The 17,841-nt window shown below is 48.3% G+C and overlaps 1 protein-coding gene across 3 annotated transcripts in view; it reads left to right on the top strand.

The window, feature by feature from the left end:
• The window catches only part of LOC146801785 (E3 ubiquitin-protein ligase TTC3-like), a 1,762,960-nt gene that overhangs the window by 1,592,879 nt on the left and 152,240 nt on the right, over positions 1-17,841 (top strand). For all 3 annotated transcript variants that reach the window (XM_085621278.1, XM_085621277.1, XM_085621276.1), the window contains exon 43: positions 1,388-1,529. In XM_085621278.1, the coding sequence (XP_085477404.1) occupies positions 1,388-1,529 (142 nt within the window). The remainder of the gene's footprint in view (positions 1-1,387; positions 1,530-17,841) is intronic.

Raw genomic sequence — 17,841 nt, 5'->3', positions numbered from 1 at the left:
GGTGGGACCTGGGAGGGGGTGGTTACACCCACTTCCCTTTGTCCAGTTTCGCGCCAGAGCTGGGGCTGGAGTGCCCCAGCGCCGGTTTGAACTGGACTATGCAAGGAACACCTTGTGTGCCCCAGGCATGTCTCATTCCTTTCAGCCCACCCTGCCCCAATACACTAAAGGCTGTCTGGGGAGGTGCTAGCACCTCCCCAAGCAGGAAACCTATTGTCCAGGCCTCCCTGGCTGGGATCACTCCCAGCAGCAGGAGGTCAGACTTGTGTCGTGGCAGCAGCATCCATTTTGTGATGCTGTGGCTTTGGTCAGAGGCTAACAGCAAAGTATGATTTCAACATGTCTTTCCCTCTAGAAGGGGGGAACAATATCCTCCTATCCAGAAATGGTATGGGGGTATTATTCCAAAGTGTTAGACACCTTACACGACATGTTTCGATAAAGCCAAACCATAGTTACCATAACCGTTTAAGATTATAAGGCACTTTAAGAGTATATGGTAGGCTATATCATAGAACAGCTATAAGGACATGGTTCCGAAAGCTGCAGACAGGCTCAGCTCATGCTAGAGCACCATCTCACATGTTACCAAGCACTCTGCCTCCAGGATTGTTAAGGCCTGCCATAGGAGTGGCTGATAGGTACACATGTGTCTATATGTAAGTTAGGTATAGGAATACTACACCTAAGCAAGGGGTGATTACACGACCTTGCCCCCAGCTGAGTGATCAGCCAGTTGTGTCAAAATGGAAGGCCAGGCCAGGGGTGGCATAATACATGCTGCAGCCCCTGGTAGGCCTAGGGTACACCTATGCCCTGGGTACCTAGGGTACACTGTACAGGGGCCAATAAGGCGATCCTATCCAAATGGGTTATGCACCTAAAGTACATAGTATCAATTTAGAGAGAGAACAGCAGGGCGGTGGGTCTGAGTAGCAGGCCCACAGCCACATCTAAGTCGAAAACCAGATAAGCAAAAGCAAAAAGTGGGGGTGAACATAGAAAGCAGACCCTACTCTCCTACAGTAAGGTAAGGAATCTGCGGCTAAATAGAGTCGCTATCAGATAAGGCATTACTGAAGTTAAGTGAATTGTTCTTCACAGGATTAACAGAAATGCAAAATCTCTAATATTTCTGAGCAGGCACATCTTCTTGGGTGCTTGGGATTGTGTGGGAATGTCCAGGTGTAGCTATGTGAAAGACCTAACAACGTTGAGGATTTATGTGGGTCAAAAATAGATGATTTTAGAGATTTATAACAACAGCCAGGCTAGGATTGGGGTTTTGGACCATTTTATAGTATCTAAACTCTTTATTCGTCAGTTCAGCATTCTTGGATTAGATATACTGGTCATCTGTAACAATTTCTTTTTCTTTTCTTTGCAGTGCTGAACTTTCCAGCTTCGTAAAAGCGACTCGGGTTAAAAATGGAAACAGCTTTACTGGGTTAGATTCCAGCGAGGTCATCAGCAGGGTAACCGAATTTATATTAGATTATCAGAGTAAAACATCATCACATAAAGAAGCGGTAAGTCTTCTGTTTACTGCTTGCTGATTTATGCATGAAAAGTCTCACAAATTAGTTGTAGCTGTGCAGTTTGTTTGGTTTTTAAATCAATATCGTATTTTAAGATTTAAGATTAAATCTGTTTCTTGGGTATAGCAAGACAACGAATATTTCAAAATCGTCAACCTCAGGTGAAAGGGCAAATGAACAACATACAATGGCCAAGCCATATGTACCAAGAGATCAGCTATTCAAAAAAGATGCAGCTGCAACAGGTTTCATTTAAGCAATTACCCAAAAGTACAATCATAAAAAAAAAACACTAGAGCTCTATCTGTGACCAGTGGAAGATAGGATAGCAGAGAAGTAACGTTAAAGAAGAGGAACGGAGTCCTCACATCAGGAATATTCAATTGCCCCATCCCTCATGTATGTACAAGGAGATCCCACAGTCAAATACAATTAAATTCAATCTAGATCATGGGCCAGGCTTTCCAGGGATACCCTTTCCAAGTCAGCCTGTGAGAGTTGGAACATCCTCAAGCTAAAAGGTTCTTTTCATATAACAGTCTATGCTCTTTTCCTGCTGAGAGTGTTAAGATTAAAGTCCAGGAAATATAGTTGTCTCCTCCATCAACACAGTTTTCTTCTATGCAGCCACTTGGAGAATTTGCTCCTTCAACTCTTGTCTTGTCCAGCTTTTAATGAATTGGAGAATATTCAAAAGGAGGTTACCACCACATTAAGTTTTCATCTTAGTGAGCCATTAAGAGCTCAGTTACGAACTCCACAAACTCCCCAGAATATGGAATTCTACTGAATACTCCCCAAAACACCCAAAACGCAAGTGTGTTGTTCTTTCTCAGACTGCCTTGCATCTCAAATCTAACATTATTAGTAGGGCATCTGCCTAATTCTTCTTGAATAACTCCAAGTCCCACACTCCGGGAGCGCTAAAGTGCCCGGCGCAAGATAGCTGCACTGTAGTGGAACTCTTCGGGCCAGGCGGAATAATCCTACACGTCTGCCTTCCAAAGCTGCCACAATAGGATAGAAATACACTGCAGTAGAGACAGGATCCGATGAAATGGGTTGGATCCAGGGAAGAGACGCTATGCGCCACCCCGGGCATGTTGGCCTGAGATCGCACCGTGTGCAGACCTGAGACCAGTCGGTACTGATACTGAGAAACTTTATGGCCCCCACTTGATTTGTTTGGAGTCGGGCATGGGGAGCAGCACACTTGTGCGTCTACACATGGTGAATTGGGCCCGTGAACAATGAAGGCGATGCAGAAACTGTTGGTGGCATCAGACTAGCGCTGAGATGGTGGCACCCGCCGGTGTTCATTGTAGTGAGCAGCTGTGGCAGAGATTGTCCGGCTTGCGGTGCGGCGGCCTGACCTCTTTGGCCACTACTGGAAAGAGAAATACAGGGAACGATCTGTGAGTACCTCTGGATATACTTGCACCTGCATGCCCTATTTAGAAATAAGGCCTGTAAAATGCACGGTGGCCTGCGCACTATGTAAGTGGGAGGCTCTGTGGGGCGGTAGGCCTCAATCACTCTGATCGTCATAGCCCTGCTGACACACTGAGCAAGAGACTTAATGCAATTATGCTGCTCCTTACCTCCCCTCTCTGGCTGCAGTACTGAGGAGCGCATACAGAACCAGGGAGGTGTACACATGCGCTGGTCCCATAAGAGGTGGTGGAGCAGGGTTATGGCAGTCTGGGAGCCACTGTGTGCCGCTCATCGTGCGCCAGGTCCCTTATCAATGTTCTTCCCTGAATATTAATAATTGAAATAGGAAGACACAGTGCTACAAACACTTGGGGTGCGTTACTGCGCATCTGCGATGCAGTGGTGGAGTGCTTGTGCCCCTGCTTGCTGGGCCGATCAAAGACCCTGCTGTTTCGTCAACATCTAGGGGAGGAAGGACACTGATACCCATTACTGCCCTGCGGCCCATTCTAGGCGCTCAGAGACAGTGCACTATCACTGCTGTACTTGTGCTACCCCTTGACAGAAAAGCAGAGGGGTTCTGCATAGACATGGAAGGGCCAAACAAGAATCAGACTCTGCTGACCTTCCAAGCCAGTATGAAACCTGGAGAGGGCAAGCGAGCCGTCTCTGAGGATAGAGTATTGTTGACGTCCCCGCTGGAGGCCTCTGCACTAGAGACAACACTGCTGGAGATGCAGCAAAGTCTGAACTCCATAGACGGGAAAATAGATACCTTGCATCGTCTCATGGATCCCTTGACCAACACGTTGGTAAAACACACCACCCGCCTGAATGATGCTGAACACCGCAATTCTACAGCTGAAGATGATGTACGTGCAGTATCAACCAAGTGTTTCCAGATGGAAAAAGTGCTTGCTGTCACTCAAGCTAAGAACAAGGATTTAGAAGTACAGTCTCGAAGAAACAACATGCGCATTATGGGGGTCCCTGAGATCGACAAACACAGGGAAGATGGAAATCTAGGTCGAAACTATGCTGAAGAAGATATTTGGAGCGGACAGTCTCTCTATTCGTTGTTGAACGAGCACACAGATTGCTGGAAATTAGACCGCCAACCGGCCTCCCCCCGACCAATAGTTGCAAAGCTACTGAACTACTGTATCTGAAAGAAACACGTAGTGATAGATTCCTTACCTTAGAATTACCCCCAGGCGTCAGACTGGATTCATCAGCAGTACCCCTTGCGCGGCGGTAGGCTTCGTCGTGTGGCTCCACGTGCGTCGTTGGCATCGTCGACGCCGAGATGACGTCGCTGGAGCTACTTAGACACGCCCACATCAGTTTTCTTTTTCCGCGCCAGCAAGCGCAGATCCGGGAAGAGCAAGTACCTCCAGTCACTTTTTGATTGAGTTTTTTCGAGGCCTTTTGTCTAATTTTCTTCGAGTCGGTCGACTCCTGGTGTCGTAGGGATGCCCGGCTTTAAGAACTGTGGGGACTGTCATCGCATGATGTCGGTGACGGACTCACACCGTGTGTGTCTCTACTGCCTGGGGCGCGACCACGACTCCAAGTCGTGCCCCGACTGCCGGGCAATGGCGCCGAAGACTTTGCAGGAGCAGTCCCGAAAGTTGCTGGAAGTCCGGCAGTCGGCTCTGAACCTGCTCAAGGTATCCGTCCCGTGGGAGGTCGAGGTACCGGTCGCGGAGCCGTCACCATCGTTCCTCTGGATCGAAGTCTTCACACTCTGGGTCAGGTAAGTCGAAGCATTGCAAAAAGAAGTCGAAGTAGCGTCGTCGTTCCTCGACTTCCCCCTCGCCCGTAGCGCGACGCTGCTGAGGGTGCGGGTGGTGCCACACCCGCGGCTCCAGTTGAGCCTGCGACATCACCGCCGGCGTACCCGCCCTTTCCGGGTCCGTTGGCGATGCCTGCTCAGGTGCAAGAGTTTTTTGCTGCCATGGCACGACTCTTTGGGCTGTCTGGCCCCGCCGGTACACCTACAGGCCCCGTGGGCCCGACTGGAGGTCCTGTCCTTCCATCGCGGGCGGACCCGGCGCGCAGAACCTCCCGGGATCGGACCCCGGTCGATGCCAGTTGACCTTGTAACACCTCCACCGACCCCACCGGCACCACCTCCGACGTAGCCCACTCCTAATGACGACGTTGTCCCCAGTTTCAGCCCTGAACTGGACACCGTGCCCGATTGGCGGCGCGAACGATGGGGCCTTTTTTCCCCTATGTCCGTCCTCCTTATTTTCAGCCTGTTTCGGAAAGACTTGGGAGGAAGGGGAGGACAGGGAGGGGTCTGATGACCCTCTCACACAACAGTGTGATTATGATCCGGAATGGGCAGAGGATTTGGGGGATGCGAGTGGTCTTGACACCTCACCTGACATTGGCATGCTGTCTCCTCCTACCGTGGCTACGGAGGAGGGAGCCAGTTACACAGTGGTAGTACGTAGGGCAGCCGAGGCCCTCCACCTCGAATTCCCTACAGTGGCTGTCAGGACTAACCTCCTGACAAAAGTGCTTCAGCCGGTGGCGACCTCTTCAGAGCCCTTGCTGCTGTTTATTGATGCACCTTCTGACGTCCTTTTGGGCACTTGGTCCAGGCCCAACACAGGGGACAGGAACGTGGCCCGACGCCATCGCCCGGCTCCGGGCGACCCCCTCTTTCTCTCCCAACACCCAACTCCCGAGAGCTTAGTTGTCCAAGCCTCTGCTTCCCAGAGCGCGTTCCCTTCCATACATCCGGATAGGGAATCCAAGAAGCTGGAGCAGCTTGGCAAGAAGCTGTTTTCATTTGCCAGTTTAGGGCTGCTGTCGGTGAACACCGCATGCCTCTTGGGCCGTTATTCCAACTCTCTGTGGGATACGGTTGCGCAGGTGCTGCCCAACTGTCCGGAGGAGGCACGGACAGTACTCTCCCAAGCTGTTGCAGCTGGGAGAGACGCAGCGAAGTTCACTATTCGTTGTGGGCTAGATACTGCCAACTCGCTGGGCAGGGAGATTTCTACGATGGTGGCGCTTCGGCACCACGCCTGGCTGAGAACAACTGGCTTCTCAGGAGATGTCCAGAACACCTTGATGGACATGCCCTTTGAAGGCATTCTCCTTTTCGGCAATAAAGTGGATAGTGCGTTGGAGCACTTTAAGGACTCACGGGCTGCGGCTAAGTCCTTGGGCCTATCGGCCACTTGCCCTCCTTCACCTTCTGCTTTTCGCTCTTTTCGTGACCACGGAAGGGGTGCCCCAACACGTTTGTTCCAGAGCCACAGGCCTGCGCAGCAACATACTCAGCACTGCAGTGGATGTGGGAACCGTCGAGGCGGTTCTGGGGGCCAGCGGGCGGGTCAGTCCACCTCCCCGCTCCCCCGCAGTGTCCACAGCCATCTATCCCCCGATCCGATTGCCTCTTAGGGAGGATCTTCTGCTGCAGCAACAGGGGACGGTCCTCCACCCGAACCTGTCCAGTCTCCACCTCCTTGCGTGGAGATTGAGCGGCAGCAGTTGACTTCTTTTGACCTGCCTCCCGAAGTTTGTTATGTAATCTTGGCAGCCAGGCGTCCCTCCACTAAGAGGGTATACACCTGCAGGTGGAATAAGTTTGTGGCATGATGCACAGCAAAGGCTGTGGATCCCCTTTCTGCCCCTCTTTCAGAGGTCCTTTTATTCCTCCTTTCTTTGGCCCAGCAGGGCTCTGCTCTGGGCACTATCAAGGGCTATCTCTCGGCCATTTCAGGCTTTTTACGGCTTCCAGATCAGCCTTACAAGTCCCCTGTTGTAAATAGATTCTTAAAAGACACTACTCCTCTTTTCACTCCTGTACCTTTCATAATGCCTCAGTGGGACTTGAACCTGGTTCTGACATATCTGATGTGTGCTCCCTTTGAGCCACTTCACAACTGTCCTCTTCGTCTTTGTGAGAAGTTGGCCTGATATATGATGTCACTAGTTCTAGTGTACACCTTGTATCAGTCCAAACAACCCTTATGGTGATTGGTTGTAAAGTCAACCTTATAGACCAGCTATCCTAGTGGTAGCATGGACAAGAGCAGTCTTAGGCTAAACTCTGTATGGCATGTGAAGCCAGCTGTTATACCATTTGCAATCCCTTGAATATCAAATGAAAGGAAACCACAACAGATATATATAAAAATAGATTGTAGTTATTCTAGTCAAAATACCCTCAGCCCTCTTTGAGATTCGAGGTAAGTACAACACAGTCTTATTTAAGCATACATAAGTCACACAGGTAAGTAATACAGTTAGGTCCTAGGGGCCACGCAAACCATATACTAAGTAAGTGGTATAAGGACCACTGTCACGAACACAGGTTAGACCTAGGCCTAGGGAATCGCTGGGGCTACACTATACTACCAATTGCTAGGAAGTGGGAGGCCCACGGGATTCAGGTGCAGAGTGGAAACACTCACACGTAATGCGTTAATGTCGGTAGAAATAGTAGTGTTTAGAATTAAAGAGTTTTAGGACACTTCAGAAGGAGCTAGGAGTTAGAGACTTGGAAACTAGACCCTAGGATAGTCAATACCCTTGTGAGCACTGGAGTACTCAAGTTACCTAGCCCACGGGCTGCGGCTGCATAGGTGTGAACTTGCGTCGGGTTTCGTCGTCGACTCCTATGGATGCCTGAAGAAAAGATGCTGACAGGCAGTCAGTGAAGAGTGTCCGGTGGATTCCAAGGATGGAATCAAGAAGAAGGATACCTGCAAGCAGACGGGACAGAGTCTAGGTCACCAGCCCGGAGCCGGGAAGGAACCAGGCGATGTCGGGAAGATGCAGGTGAAGAGGTGAAGCTTGTCGCAGCAGCCACGGGTACGACCAGAACCAGGAGCCGAACTGCCCCATGAAGGCTTTTGCTGTTGGCGGCGTCGGTCGAGTTCGGACCCAACAAGCCTTGGCAAGCGCAACCCACGCAGGATGAAGGATTCGCTTCTGTTGCAGACAAGGAAGGCCTGAGGTGCTTCTCTTTCACAGGGAAGCAAGGGCCAGTCTGTAGTAGCCAAACCAGCGGTGGAAAGTTTAGGGTTCGTCGTCACAGAGGCTACTAGCCAACGGGCAAGTTACCGGACAGACGCGTCGAGCAGGAAAATGCAGAAGGGCCCCACGCAGATCTCGTGGAGTGTGGAGGGCTGATCTTCGGTGCAGATGGTGCTCGGGATTGGGGCTTCTCAATCCCCAGAGCACAACTTCGAGGATGCCTCAGAAGCTGCGCTGGAAGCTAGTAGCCAATTTTCCCAGGTAGCCGGTCCCACGTCTCTCGTTGCCTCCACGGATCTCAGCTTTGCTGTGGATGTGGATCAGGGTCGGAGAAGTCTGGAAGTCAAGGCGCTGGTCGGGCTCTGCAGTCCGTTCCTCGTAGAACTTGGGCGAAGCAAACGGCAGGTCGCTTGATGGTGCCTGTTTGCACAGGGTAGTCACTCCTTGGCCACAAGGGAGATTCTTCAGTCTTCTTCCGTAGTCGAATGTCGAAGGTCCAGAGTTTCTGTTCAAGTTGCAGTTTTTCAGGATAATCTAAAGTCCTAGGGACTCAGATCCCACTCTTATACTAATCTGGGCGGCTGGGTTACCTGCTAGGTCCCTCCTATGGGTGGGACCAGGGAGGGGGGTGGTTTCACCCCCTTCCCTTTGTCCAGTTTCACGCCAGGACTGGGGCTGGAGTGCCCCAGCACCGCTTTGAACCGGACTATGCATGGGACACCTTGTGTGCCCCAGGCAGTGTCTCGTTTCATTCATCCCTCCCTGCCCCAATACACTAAGTCCTGTCTAGGGTGGTTCTAGCACCTTCCAAGGCAGGAAACCTATTGTCCAAGCCTCCCTCGCTGGAAGGACTCCCAGCAGCAGGAGGTCAGACTTGTGTCTGTGGCAGCAGCATCCATTTTGTGATGCTGGGGCTCTGGTTAACTTTAACCGGGTAATAGGTCTTCAACATGTCTTCTCCCTCTAGAAGGGAGAAAAGTGTTAGACACCTTACACAACATGTTTTGATAAAGCCAAACCATAGTTACCATAACCGCGAGGATTATAAGGCACTTTAAGAGTATATGGTAGGCGATATCATAGAACAGCTATAAGGACATGGTTCCGAAAGCTGCAGACAGGCTCAGCTCATGCTAGAGCACCATCTCACATGTTACCAAGCACTCTGCCTTCAGGATTGTTAAGGCCTGCTATAGGAGTGACTGATAGGTTACCCATGTGTCTATATCTAAGGTAGGTATAGGAATACTACACCTAGGCAAGGGGTGATTACACAACCTTGCCCCAGCTGAGTGATCAGCCAGTTGTGTCACAATGGAAGGCCAGCCAGGGGTGGCATAATACATGCTGCAGCCCCTGGTAGGCCTAGGGTACACCTATGCCCTGGGTACCTAAGGTACACTTTACAGAGCCCGAGAAGGTGATCCTTACCAATTGGGTTATGTACCTAAAGTACATAGTATGAATTTGGAGAGAGAACAGCTGGGCTGTGTGTCTGATTAGCAGGCCCACAGCCACATCTAAGTCGAAAACCAGTGAAGAAAAAGCAAAAAGTGGGGGTGAACATAGAAAGCAGACCCTACTCTCCTACAAGGGGTGTCATATCAAACTTTTGGAGCTTCAGGGCGATCTGAGTTGCACTGAAGGCATTCCTTCCCTCTGTCCGGGGACGTGTGGTGCAGGTGTTCACAGACAATACCACTGCCATGTGGTATTGCATCAAACAAAGCGGGGGGTCCTGGACCCTATGTCAGCAGGCTCTGCGCCTCTGGACATGGCTGGAACATAAAGGCATTACCTTGGTGGTTCAACACCTGGCAGGTTCTCTGAACGCCAGGGCGGACGAACTCAGCCTCTGGTGCTTGATGAATCGCGAATGGCGTCTGAAATCGGACGTGGTGCAATGTATCTTTCAACAGTGGGGAGAGCCTTGGTTAGCTCTATTCGCCACCGAAGAGAACGCGCAATGTCATCAGTTCTGCGCGTTGGAATTTCCAAGGCGGCACTCGCTCGGCGACGCTTTCGCGAGTGGAGTAGCGGTCTGTTGTATGCCTTACTGCCTATGCCACTTCTGCCCAGAGTGCTGAAGAAGATTCGGCGCGACCTGGCCCAAGTCATCCTTGTGGCTCCGGACTGGGCCCGAAGATACTGGTATCCCGAGCTACTCCGCATGGCGATCGATCCATCCGACTGCCTCTTCGGGAGGATCTTCTTTCGCAGCAGCAGGGGACGGTCCTCCACCCGAAACTGTCCAGCCTCCACCTCCATGCGTGGAGATTGAGCGGCGACAGTTGACGGCTTTCGATCTTCCTCCCGAAGTCTGTGATGTCATTCTGGCAGCCAGGCGTCCCTCCACTAAAACGGTATACGCCTGTAGATGGAACAAACTTGTGGCATGGTGCGTAGCAAAGTCTGTGGATCCCCTTTCTGCCCCTCTTTCTGAGGTCCTACTGTTTCTTCTCTCGTTGGCCCAGCAGGGCTCTGCTCTGGGCACTATCAAAAGTTATCTTTTGGCCATCTCCGCCTTTGTGAGGCTTCCAGATCAGCCTTCTCTCTGTAAGTCCCCGGTTGTTACCCGTTTCCTGAAAGGCATTACGCACATGTTTCCTCCTGTGCCGTTCATCATGCCTCAGTGGGACTTGAATCTTGTTTTGACCTATCTGATGTGCGCTCCTTTCGAGCTCCTTCATACCTGTCCTCTGCGTCTTCTTACTCTTAAGACGGCTTTCCTGGTCGCTATTACCTTTGCCAGAAGAGTGAGTGAGCTCCATTCTACCAAGGCAACTGTAGCCACTACAGCCTTGGGACGCGGCATCCCCTTGCAGGACATTTATCAGGCAGCTACGTTGGCCTCGCTGCACACGTTTATCAAGCATTACTGCCTTGACAGTCCGGTCCAGAGAGACGACTTCTTTGGACGTTCTGTGCTCCGTGACTTTCTGGTGTAATCTGTTCGCAGACCCACCACCGGGGTTGGTATTGCTGGGGTATCTATTCTAAGGTAAGGAATCTATCACTAACGTGTCTCTTTCAGATGCACAAGTTACTACTTGTGTAACGATATATCCATAAGAGACATTAGTTAGTGATAGATTCCATACCGCCCCACCCATCCTCCCCTCTCTGCGAACTGTTTCTAGGGTTAAGGTCATCCCCTTTCAGGGCCCTAGTTTCATGGCACCAGTGGTCAGTTTCTTGAATGGCTCTGCGTTCCTGGCGCGGAAAGTCGTGTACAGAACTGATGTCAGCGGGCATGGGTGGCGCCTAAGTAGTCTCCGGGACGTCATCTCGGCGCTTACGACGCCAGCGACGGATGCGTAGCCGCAGGACGCCACCTACTGACGCGCAGGGGTACTGCTAGCAAAACTTTCCGGATCCAGTCTGCACCTGGGGATATTCTAAGGTATGGAATCTATCACGAACTAATGTCTCTTACAGATATATCGTTACACAAGTAGTAACTTGTGCATCTGGACCAACATAATATTCAAGTGGCACTATTACAAGAGATAATTAAATGTATGTCTGTCCCGTACACCATTTTACTTCAAGTTTATCATAGATTATTCCGTTAAGGGGAGCTATCTTGGAGTACGCTTCATCCTTGTAGCGCCAAAATAATATCCATGAGATTGCTGATATTGGTAATATCAGTCCCGAGATGCTCAAGCCATATAAAGATGAAAAAATCATCGTGAATCAATTTCATTCAAAGCTTCACCACGTTTAGTTGTAAAATCTTCATTTTATTATTCTTTTGTGTGGATTGTGAAACCGGTGATTTCAAATATTCAAATGCTTGTATTATGCTCAATCGCCTTTGATACAGCATGTTAGAATCCCAGTTTCTTTGTAGGAAATAGAAAATATTTAACCCAATGCATTTCGGGCACCGTCTGCCCTTCATCAGGGGTTTGTATCTGTAAAGTTAAGAATCAAATAAATGCTGTTACAATAGTGTATAAATTTCCACCCAACTAACGTTTAAACAACAGTGTATTCATGTAAGTACCCGATCTTAACACTCCCAACAATAACGCTTTCCCGCTAAAAAAGTATTCAGCACATTATCACAATTTTGCCCCCTGGTATACTAATCCTCATAGCACTCCGAAGGAGTTACTAACCGTCTAAAAACTAAACATTAATCTTGGTGTTCAACGCTGCTTAAGGCCTTTAGTTAGTTCAAGAACACTAACGTACCACTGATCTTACTTTAAACAGTTGCAAGTGCCGCTCCTTCCGTCTATCCTGTGGAAATTGCGTCCCTTTCACCTTGCCACGTGATACAATCGTTTTTGTAACCCTCGTCATAACCACGCCCACCCGTGTGGCTGCTTGACTCAACACATCGATGTTAGCATACAACTCCCATAATTCACCCCCTACTATCTGTTGGTAGATCTGTTCACGTTTCTACTATTCACAACGGTGATAATGATTTGAATTAGAATACCCCGCCCTTCCCTGAATGGTTAATTAAATGCGATATTGGTTCAAGGTGCAAGTTATTTAAAACATGAATACGAATATAGACAATGTAGTAAACCTCAGTAATGATATTTTCCAATACACCAAGTGTAATAACAATGTTTGATAATCAACATGATTTGATCGAGAAACCGTGTCCGTAGTTACTCCTTTTAGTTTCATGGTTAGTATAGTCTTGGGTGCTGGGTCAAAGTAGGATGACCAAGAAATAATTAAATGTATGTATGTCCCGCACACCATTTTACTTCAATTTTATCATAGATTATTCCGTTAAGGGGAGCTATCTTGGAGTACGCTTCATCCTTGAAGGGCCAAAATAATATCCATGAGATTGCTGATATTGGTAATATCAGTCCCGAGATGCTCACGCCATATAAAGATGAAAAAATCATCGTGAATCAATTTCATTCAAAGCTTCACCACGTTTAGTTGTAAAATCTTCATTTTATTATTCTTTTGTGTGGATTGTGAAACCGGTGATTTCCAATATTCAAATGCTTGTATTATGCTCAATCGCCTTTGATACAGCATGTTAGAATCCCAGTTTCTTTGTAGGAAATAGAAAATATTTAACCCAATGCATTCCGGGCACCGTCTGCCCTTCATCAGGGGTTTGTATCTGTAAAGTTAAGAATCAAATAAATGCTGTTACAATAGTGTATAAATTTCCACCCAACTAACGTTTAAACAACAGTGTATTCATGTAAGTACCCGATCTTAACACTCCCAACAATAACGCTTTCCCGCTAAAAAAGTGTTCAGCACATTATCACAATTTTGCCCCCTGGTATACTAATCCTCATAGCACTCCGAAGGAGTTACCAACTGTCTAAAAACTAAACATTAATCTTGGTGTTCAACGCTGCTTAAGGCCTTTAGTTAGTTCAAGAACACTAACGTACCGCTGATCTTACTTTAAACAGTTGCAAGTGCCGCTCCTTCCGTCTATCCTGTGGAAATTGCGTCCCTTTCACCTTGCCACGTGATACAATCGTTTTTGTAACCCTCGTCATAACCACGCCCACCCGTGTGGCTGCTTGACTCAACACATCGATGTTAGCATACAACTCCCATAATTCACCCCCTACTATCTGTTGGTAGATCTGTTCACGTTTCTACTATTCACAACGGTGATAATGATTTGAATTAGAATACCCCGCCCTTCCCTGAATGGTTAATTAAATGCGATATTGGTTCAAGGTGCAAGTTATTTAAAACATGAATACGAATATAGACAATGTAGTAAACCTCAGTAATGATATTTTCCAATACACCAAGTGTAATAACAATGTTTGATAATCAACATGATTTGATCGAGAAACCGTGTCCGTAGTTACTCCTTTTAGTTTCATGGTTAGTATAGTCTTGGGTGCTGGGTCAAAGTAGGATGACCAAGAAATAATTAAATGTATGTATGTCCCGCACACCATTTTACTTCAATTTTATCATAGATTATTCCGTTAAGGGGAGCTATCTTGGAGTACGCTTCATCCTTGTAGCGCCAAAATAATATCCATGAGATTGCTGATATTGGTAATATCAGTCCCGAGATGCTCACGCCATATAAAGATGAAAAAATCATCGTGAATCAATTTCATTCAAAGCTTCACCACGTTTAGTTGTAAAATCTTTATTTTATTATTCTTTTGTGTGGATTGTGAAACCGGTGATTTCCAATATTCAAATGCTTGTAGTATGCTCAATCGCCTTTGATACAGCATGTTAGAATCCCAGTTTCTTTGTAGGAAATAGAAAATATTTAACCCAATGCATTTTGGGCACCGTCTGCCCTTCATCAGGGGTTTGTATCTGTAAAGTTAAGAATCAAATAAATGCTGTTACAATAGTGTATAAATTTCCACCCAACTAACGTTTAAACAACAGTGTATTCATGTAAGTACCCGATCTTAACACTCCCAACAATAACGCTTTCCCGCTAAAAAAGTATTCAGCACATTATCACAATTTTGCCCCCTGGTATACTAATCCTCATAGCACTCCGAAGGAGTTACCAACCGTCTAAAAACTAAACATTAATCTTGGTGTTCAACGCTGCTTAAGGCCTTTAGTTAGTTCAAGAACACTAACGTACCGCTGATCTTACTTTAAACAGTTACAAGTGCCGCTCCTTCCGTCTATCCTGTGGAAATTGCGTCCCTTTCACCTTGCCACGTGATACAATCGTTTTTGTAACCCTCGTCATAACCACGCCCACCCGTGTGGCTGCTTGACTCAACACATCGATGTTAGCATACAACTCCCATAATTCACCCCCTACTATCTGTTGGTAGATCTGTTCACGTTTCTACTATTCACAACGGTGATAATGATTTGAATTAGAATACCCCGCCCTTCCCTGAATGGTTAATTAAATGCGATATTGGTTCAAGGTGCAAGTTATTTAAAACATGAATACGAATATAGACAATGTAGTAAACCTCAGTAATGATATTTTCCAATACACCAAGTGTAATAACAATGTTTGATAATCAACATGATTTGATCGAGAAACCGTGTCCGTAGTTACTCCTTTTAGTTTCATGGTTAGTATAGTCTTGGGTGAGACTATACTAACCATGAAACTAAAAGGAGTAACTACGGACACGGTTTCTCGATCAAATCATGTTGATTATCAAACATTGTTATTACACTTGGTGTATTGGAAAATATCATTACTGAGGTTTACTACATTGTCTATATTCGTATTCATGTTTTAAATAACTTGCACCTTGAACCAATATCGCATTTAATTAACCATTCAGGGAAGGGCGGGGTATTCTAATTCAAATCATTATCACCGTTGTGAATAGTAGAAACGTGAACAGATCTACCAACAGATAGTAGGGGGTGAATTATGGGAGTTGTATGCTAACATCGATGTGTTGAGTCAAGCAGCCACACGGGTGGGCGTGGTTATGACGAGGGTTACAAAAACGATTGTATCACGTGGCAAGGTGAAAGGGACGCAATTTCCACAGGATAGACAGAAGGAGCGGCACTTGCAACTGTTTAAAGTAAGATCAGCGGTACGTTAGTGGTCTTGAACTAACTAAAGGCCTTAAGCAGCGTTGAACACCAAGATTAATGTTTAGTTTTTAGACGGTTGGTAACTCCTTCGGAGTGCTATGAGGATTAGTATACCAGGGGGCAAAATTGTGATAATGTGCTGAATACTTTTTTAGCGGGAAAGCGTTATTGTTGGGAGTGTTAAGATCGGGTACTTACATGAATACACTGTTGTTTAAATGTTAGTTGGGTGGAAATTTATACACTATTGTAACAGCATTTATTTGATTCTTAACTTTACAGATACAAACCCCTGATGAAGGGCAGACGGTGCCCGAAATGCATTGGGTTAAATATTTTCTATTTCCTACAAAGAAACTGGGATTCTAACATGCTGTATCAAAGGCGATTGAGCATAATACAAGCATTTGAATATTGGAAATCACCGGTTTCACAATCCACACAAAAGAATAATAAAATGAAGATTTTACAACTAAACGTGGTGAAGCTCAGGTGGACGGGAGCTGCTTCTTCCCTTCGAGGCTGCGCTCAATAATTCTCTCTTGGGGGGCCTGAGGGCGTCCAGCCACGGGGGACCCGGTGCCCCAGCCACTTCTGCACCACCACTGTCCTGCTCCGCATGATCCTGTCTGTCTTTCCCGCCACCCTTCTACCAGGGGCCCTCTTTTGCAGACTGCCTTTCCCTCCTTGCCTTTTTTGACTTGTGGTTTTGGCTGTTGGTAAGCCCGGTAGGCCCTGCGATTAGGCCTTCTGTGTCTTCTTTATTGACTGCTTTGTAAGCCGTCTGCGGGTTTTTCTGAAGGTCTTTCTGTTTTGTCCTCTGGTGCGGAAATCTTTTCCTAAGAGGTGTTCCCATGGTTCTTGGGACATAACCTACCCTATGTGGGGTACTTGCAGCTATTACATAGCTCTGTCATGTGCTGGGGAGGTGTGGTCACCCTTTTCGGGCTCCTTGCTCTCCGTGGCGTCACGGTATATCGCAGGTGCGATCTTCTTGCCAATTGTGTTGGAGTACCTTGCGCTCAGTCCGTCCTTCTCCTTGTTGCTACGTCGCTCGGCCGGTCTGGCCTGCTGTCTGCGGCATCGTGTTGTGGTGGTTTCGCACTTTTGTCCTGTATTTCGGCTTGGTCCTTTGTCAGATGCTCCAGAGGGTTTGGCTTTCTTTGCCTTCTGTGTTCTGGTGGCCGGCTTGGGCCCGTTCTCCATCTCTCTTTCTTTCCTGCCGGTTCCTCCACTTCTTCGTGGGTCAGTGTGTGTGTTTCTGGCCCGGCAACTCCCTTGGGGTGTGTCCTGGCCCTCCCTGGCCTCTGCCTTCGGCTGGCGTCTGCCTTGTCCTGGGTGCGCTGTTCCGTGGTGTTGCCTGCTGCAGGCGGCGCATGCCCGTGCAGGACTGCTTGTTCTACTCCACCGTTGTGATCTTGATGTGTTCCCTTGCACCCCTGCTTCAGGTTCCGCTGGGGCTCTGCGCAACAATGCTTTTCTTCTTCCGCCTGTGCTGTTGGCGGTGGTGCCTTTCCGGCCTTGCCCGCTGCTTGCGACCAAGGTGTATTCAGCTCTTTTCTGTCTCTGTGCATGTGTTTCTTACGGTGGGCCCTGCCTCTGGTTCTACCTCTTCTCACTGGGTTCGAGGTGACCCTTGTGTTCCTTGAGGCTTTTGGGGTGCTGTCTGCCCCTGCAGGGTGTTGGGCGCTCTCCCTTGGTTGGGCTTAGGATATCCTGGCCTTTTCCTTCTTGTTCTTGTACCATGTCCCCTACTGGGGCCCTGGTCTCTCCTGGTGGGGAGGCTCTCTCGCATGCCCTCCTCCCTTCTGGGTATGGCTAGGGTATCTATTCTACGTTAAGGAATCTGCGGCTAGTAGTCTCTATCAGATGTATAAGTTACTTACCTTCGGTAACAATGTATCTGGTAGAGACGATTCTAGCCGCAGATTCCTTCACGACCCGCCCTTCCTCCCCGATCTGCGAGGACCCTCAGCTTGGTTTTCTGCGCTCGCCTTTCTCTGGGTGGCTTGTCTTCTGTGAGGATCCTTTTTGTTTTCTGCCCATCGGGCTTCCCTCCAGCTGGGTTCTCTCCAGTTTAGGGGCCTGCTTTTGCTCTTTTTCCCTTTGTTACAATTTCTGATCCCCTTGCGGTCTTCTACGCTGGGGGTTCTTTCGCCTGTCCTTGGCCTCCTGCTCCTTTCAGGGGCTCTGGCCCTCCTTGACTGTGTAGTCAGGGGGTGAATTGCTGTTGCTCCTCTGTTCCGGGCTTGTAGTCCTTTGCTGTGTGGTCTGTGGTTGTAGACTCTTTCTCTTTCTCTTACGGCGCTTTCCACTGCTTGTGCCTCCAGCCTGGCTATTGGCTTGCGCG

The sequence above is a fragment of the Triturus cristatus genome, chromosome 8, assembly GCF_964204655.1.
Source record: "Triturus cristatus chromosome 8, aTriCri1.1, whole genome shotgun sequence".
Classification (NCBI taxonomy): Eukaryota; Metazoa; Chordata; class Amphibia; order Caudata; family Salamandridae; genus Triturus; species Triturus cristatus.
This window is presented reverse-complemented; position numbering and strand designations above follow the sequence as displayed.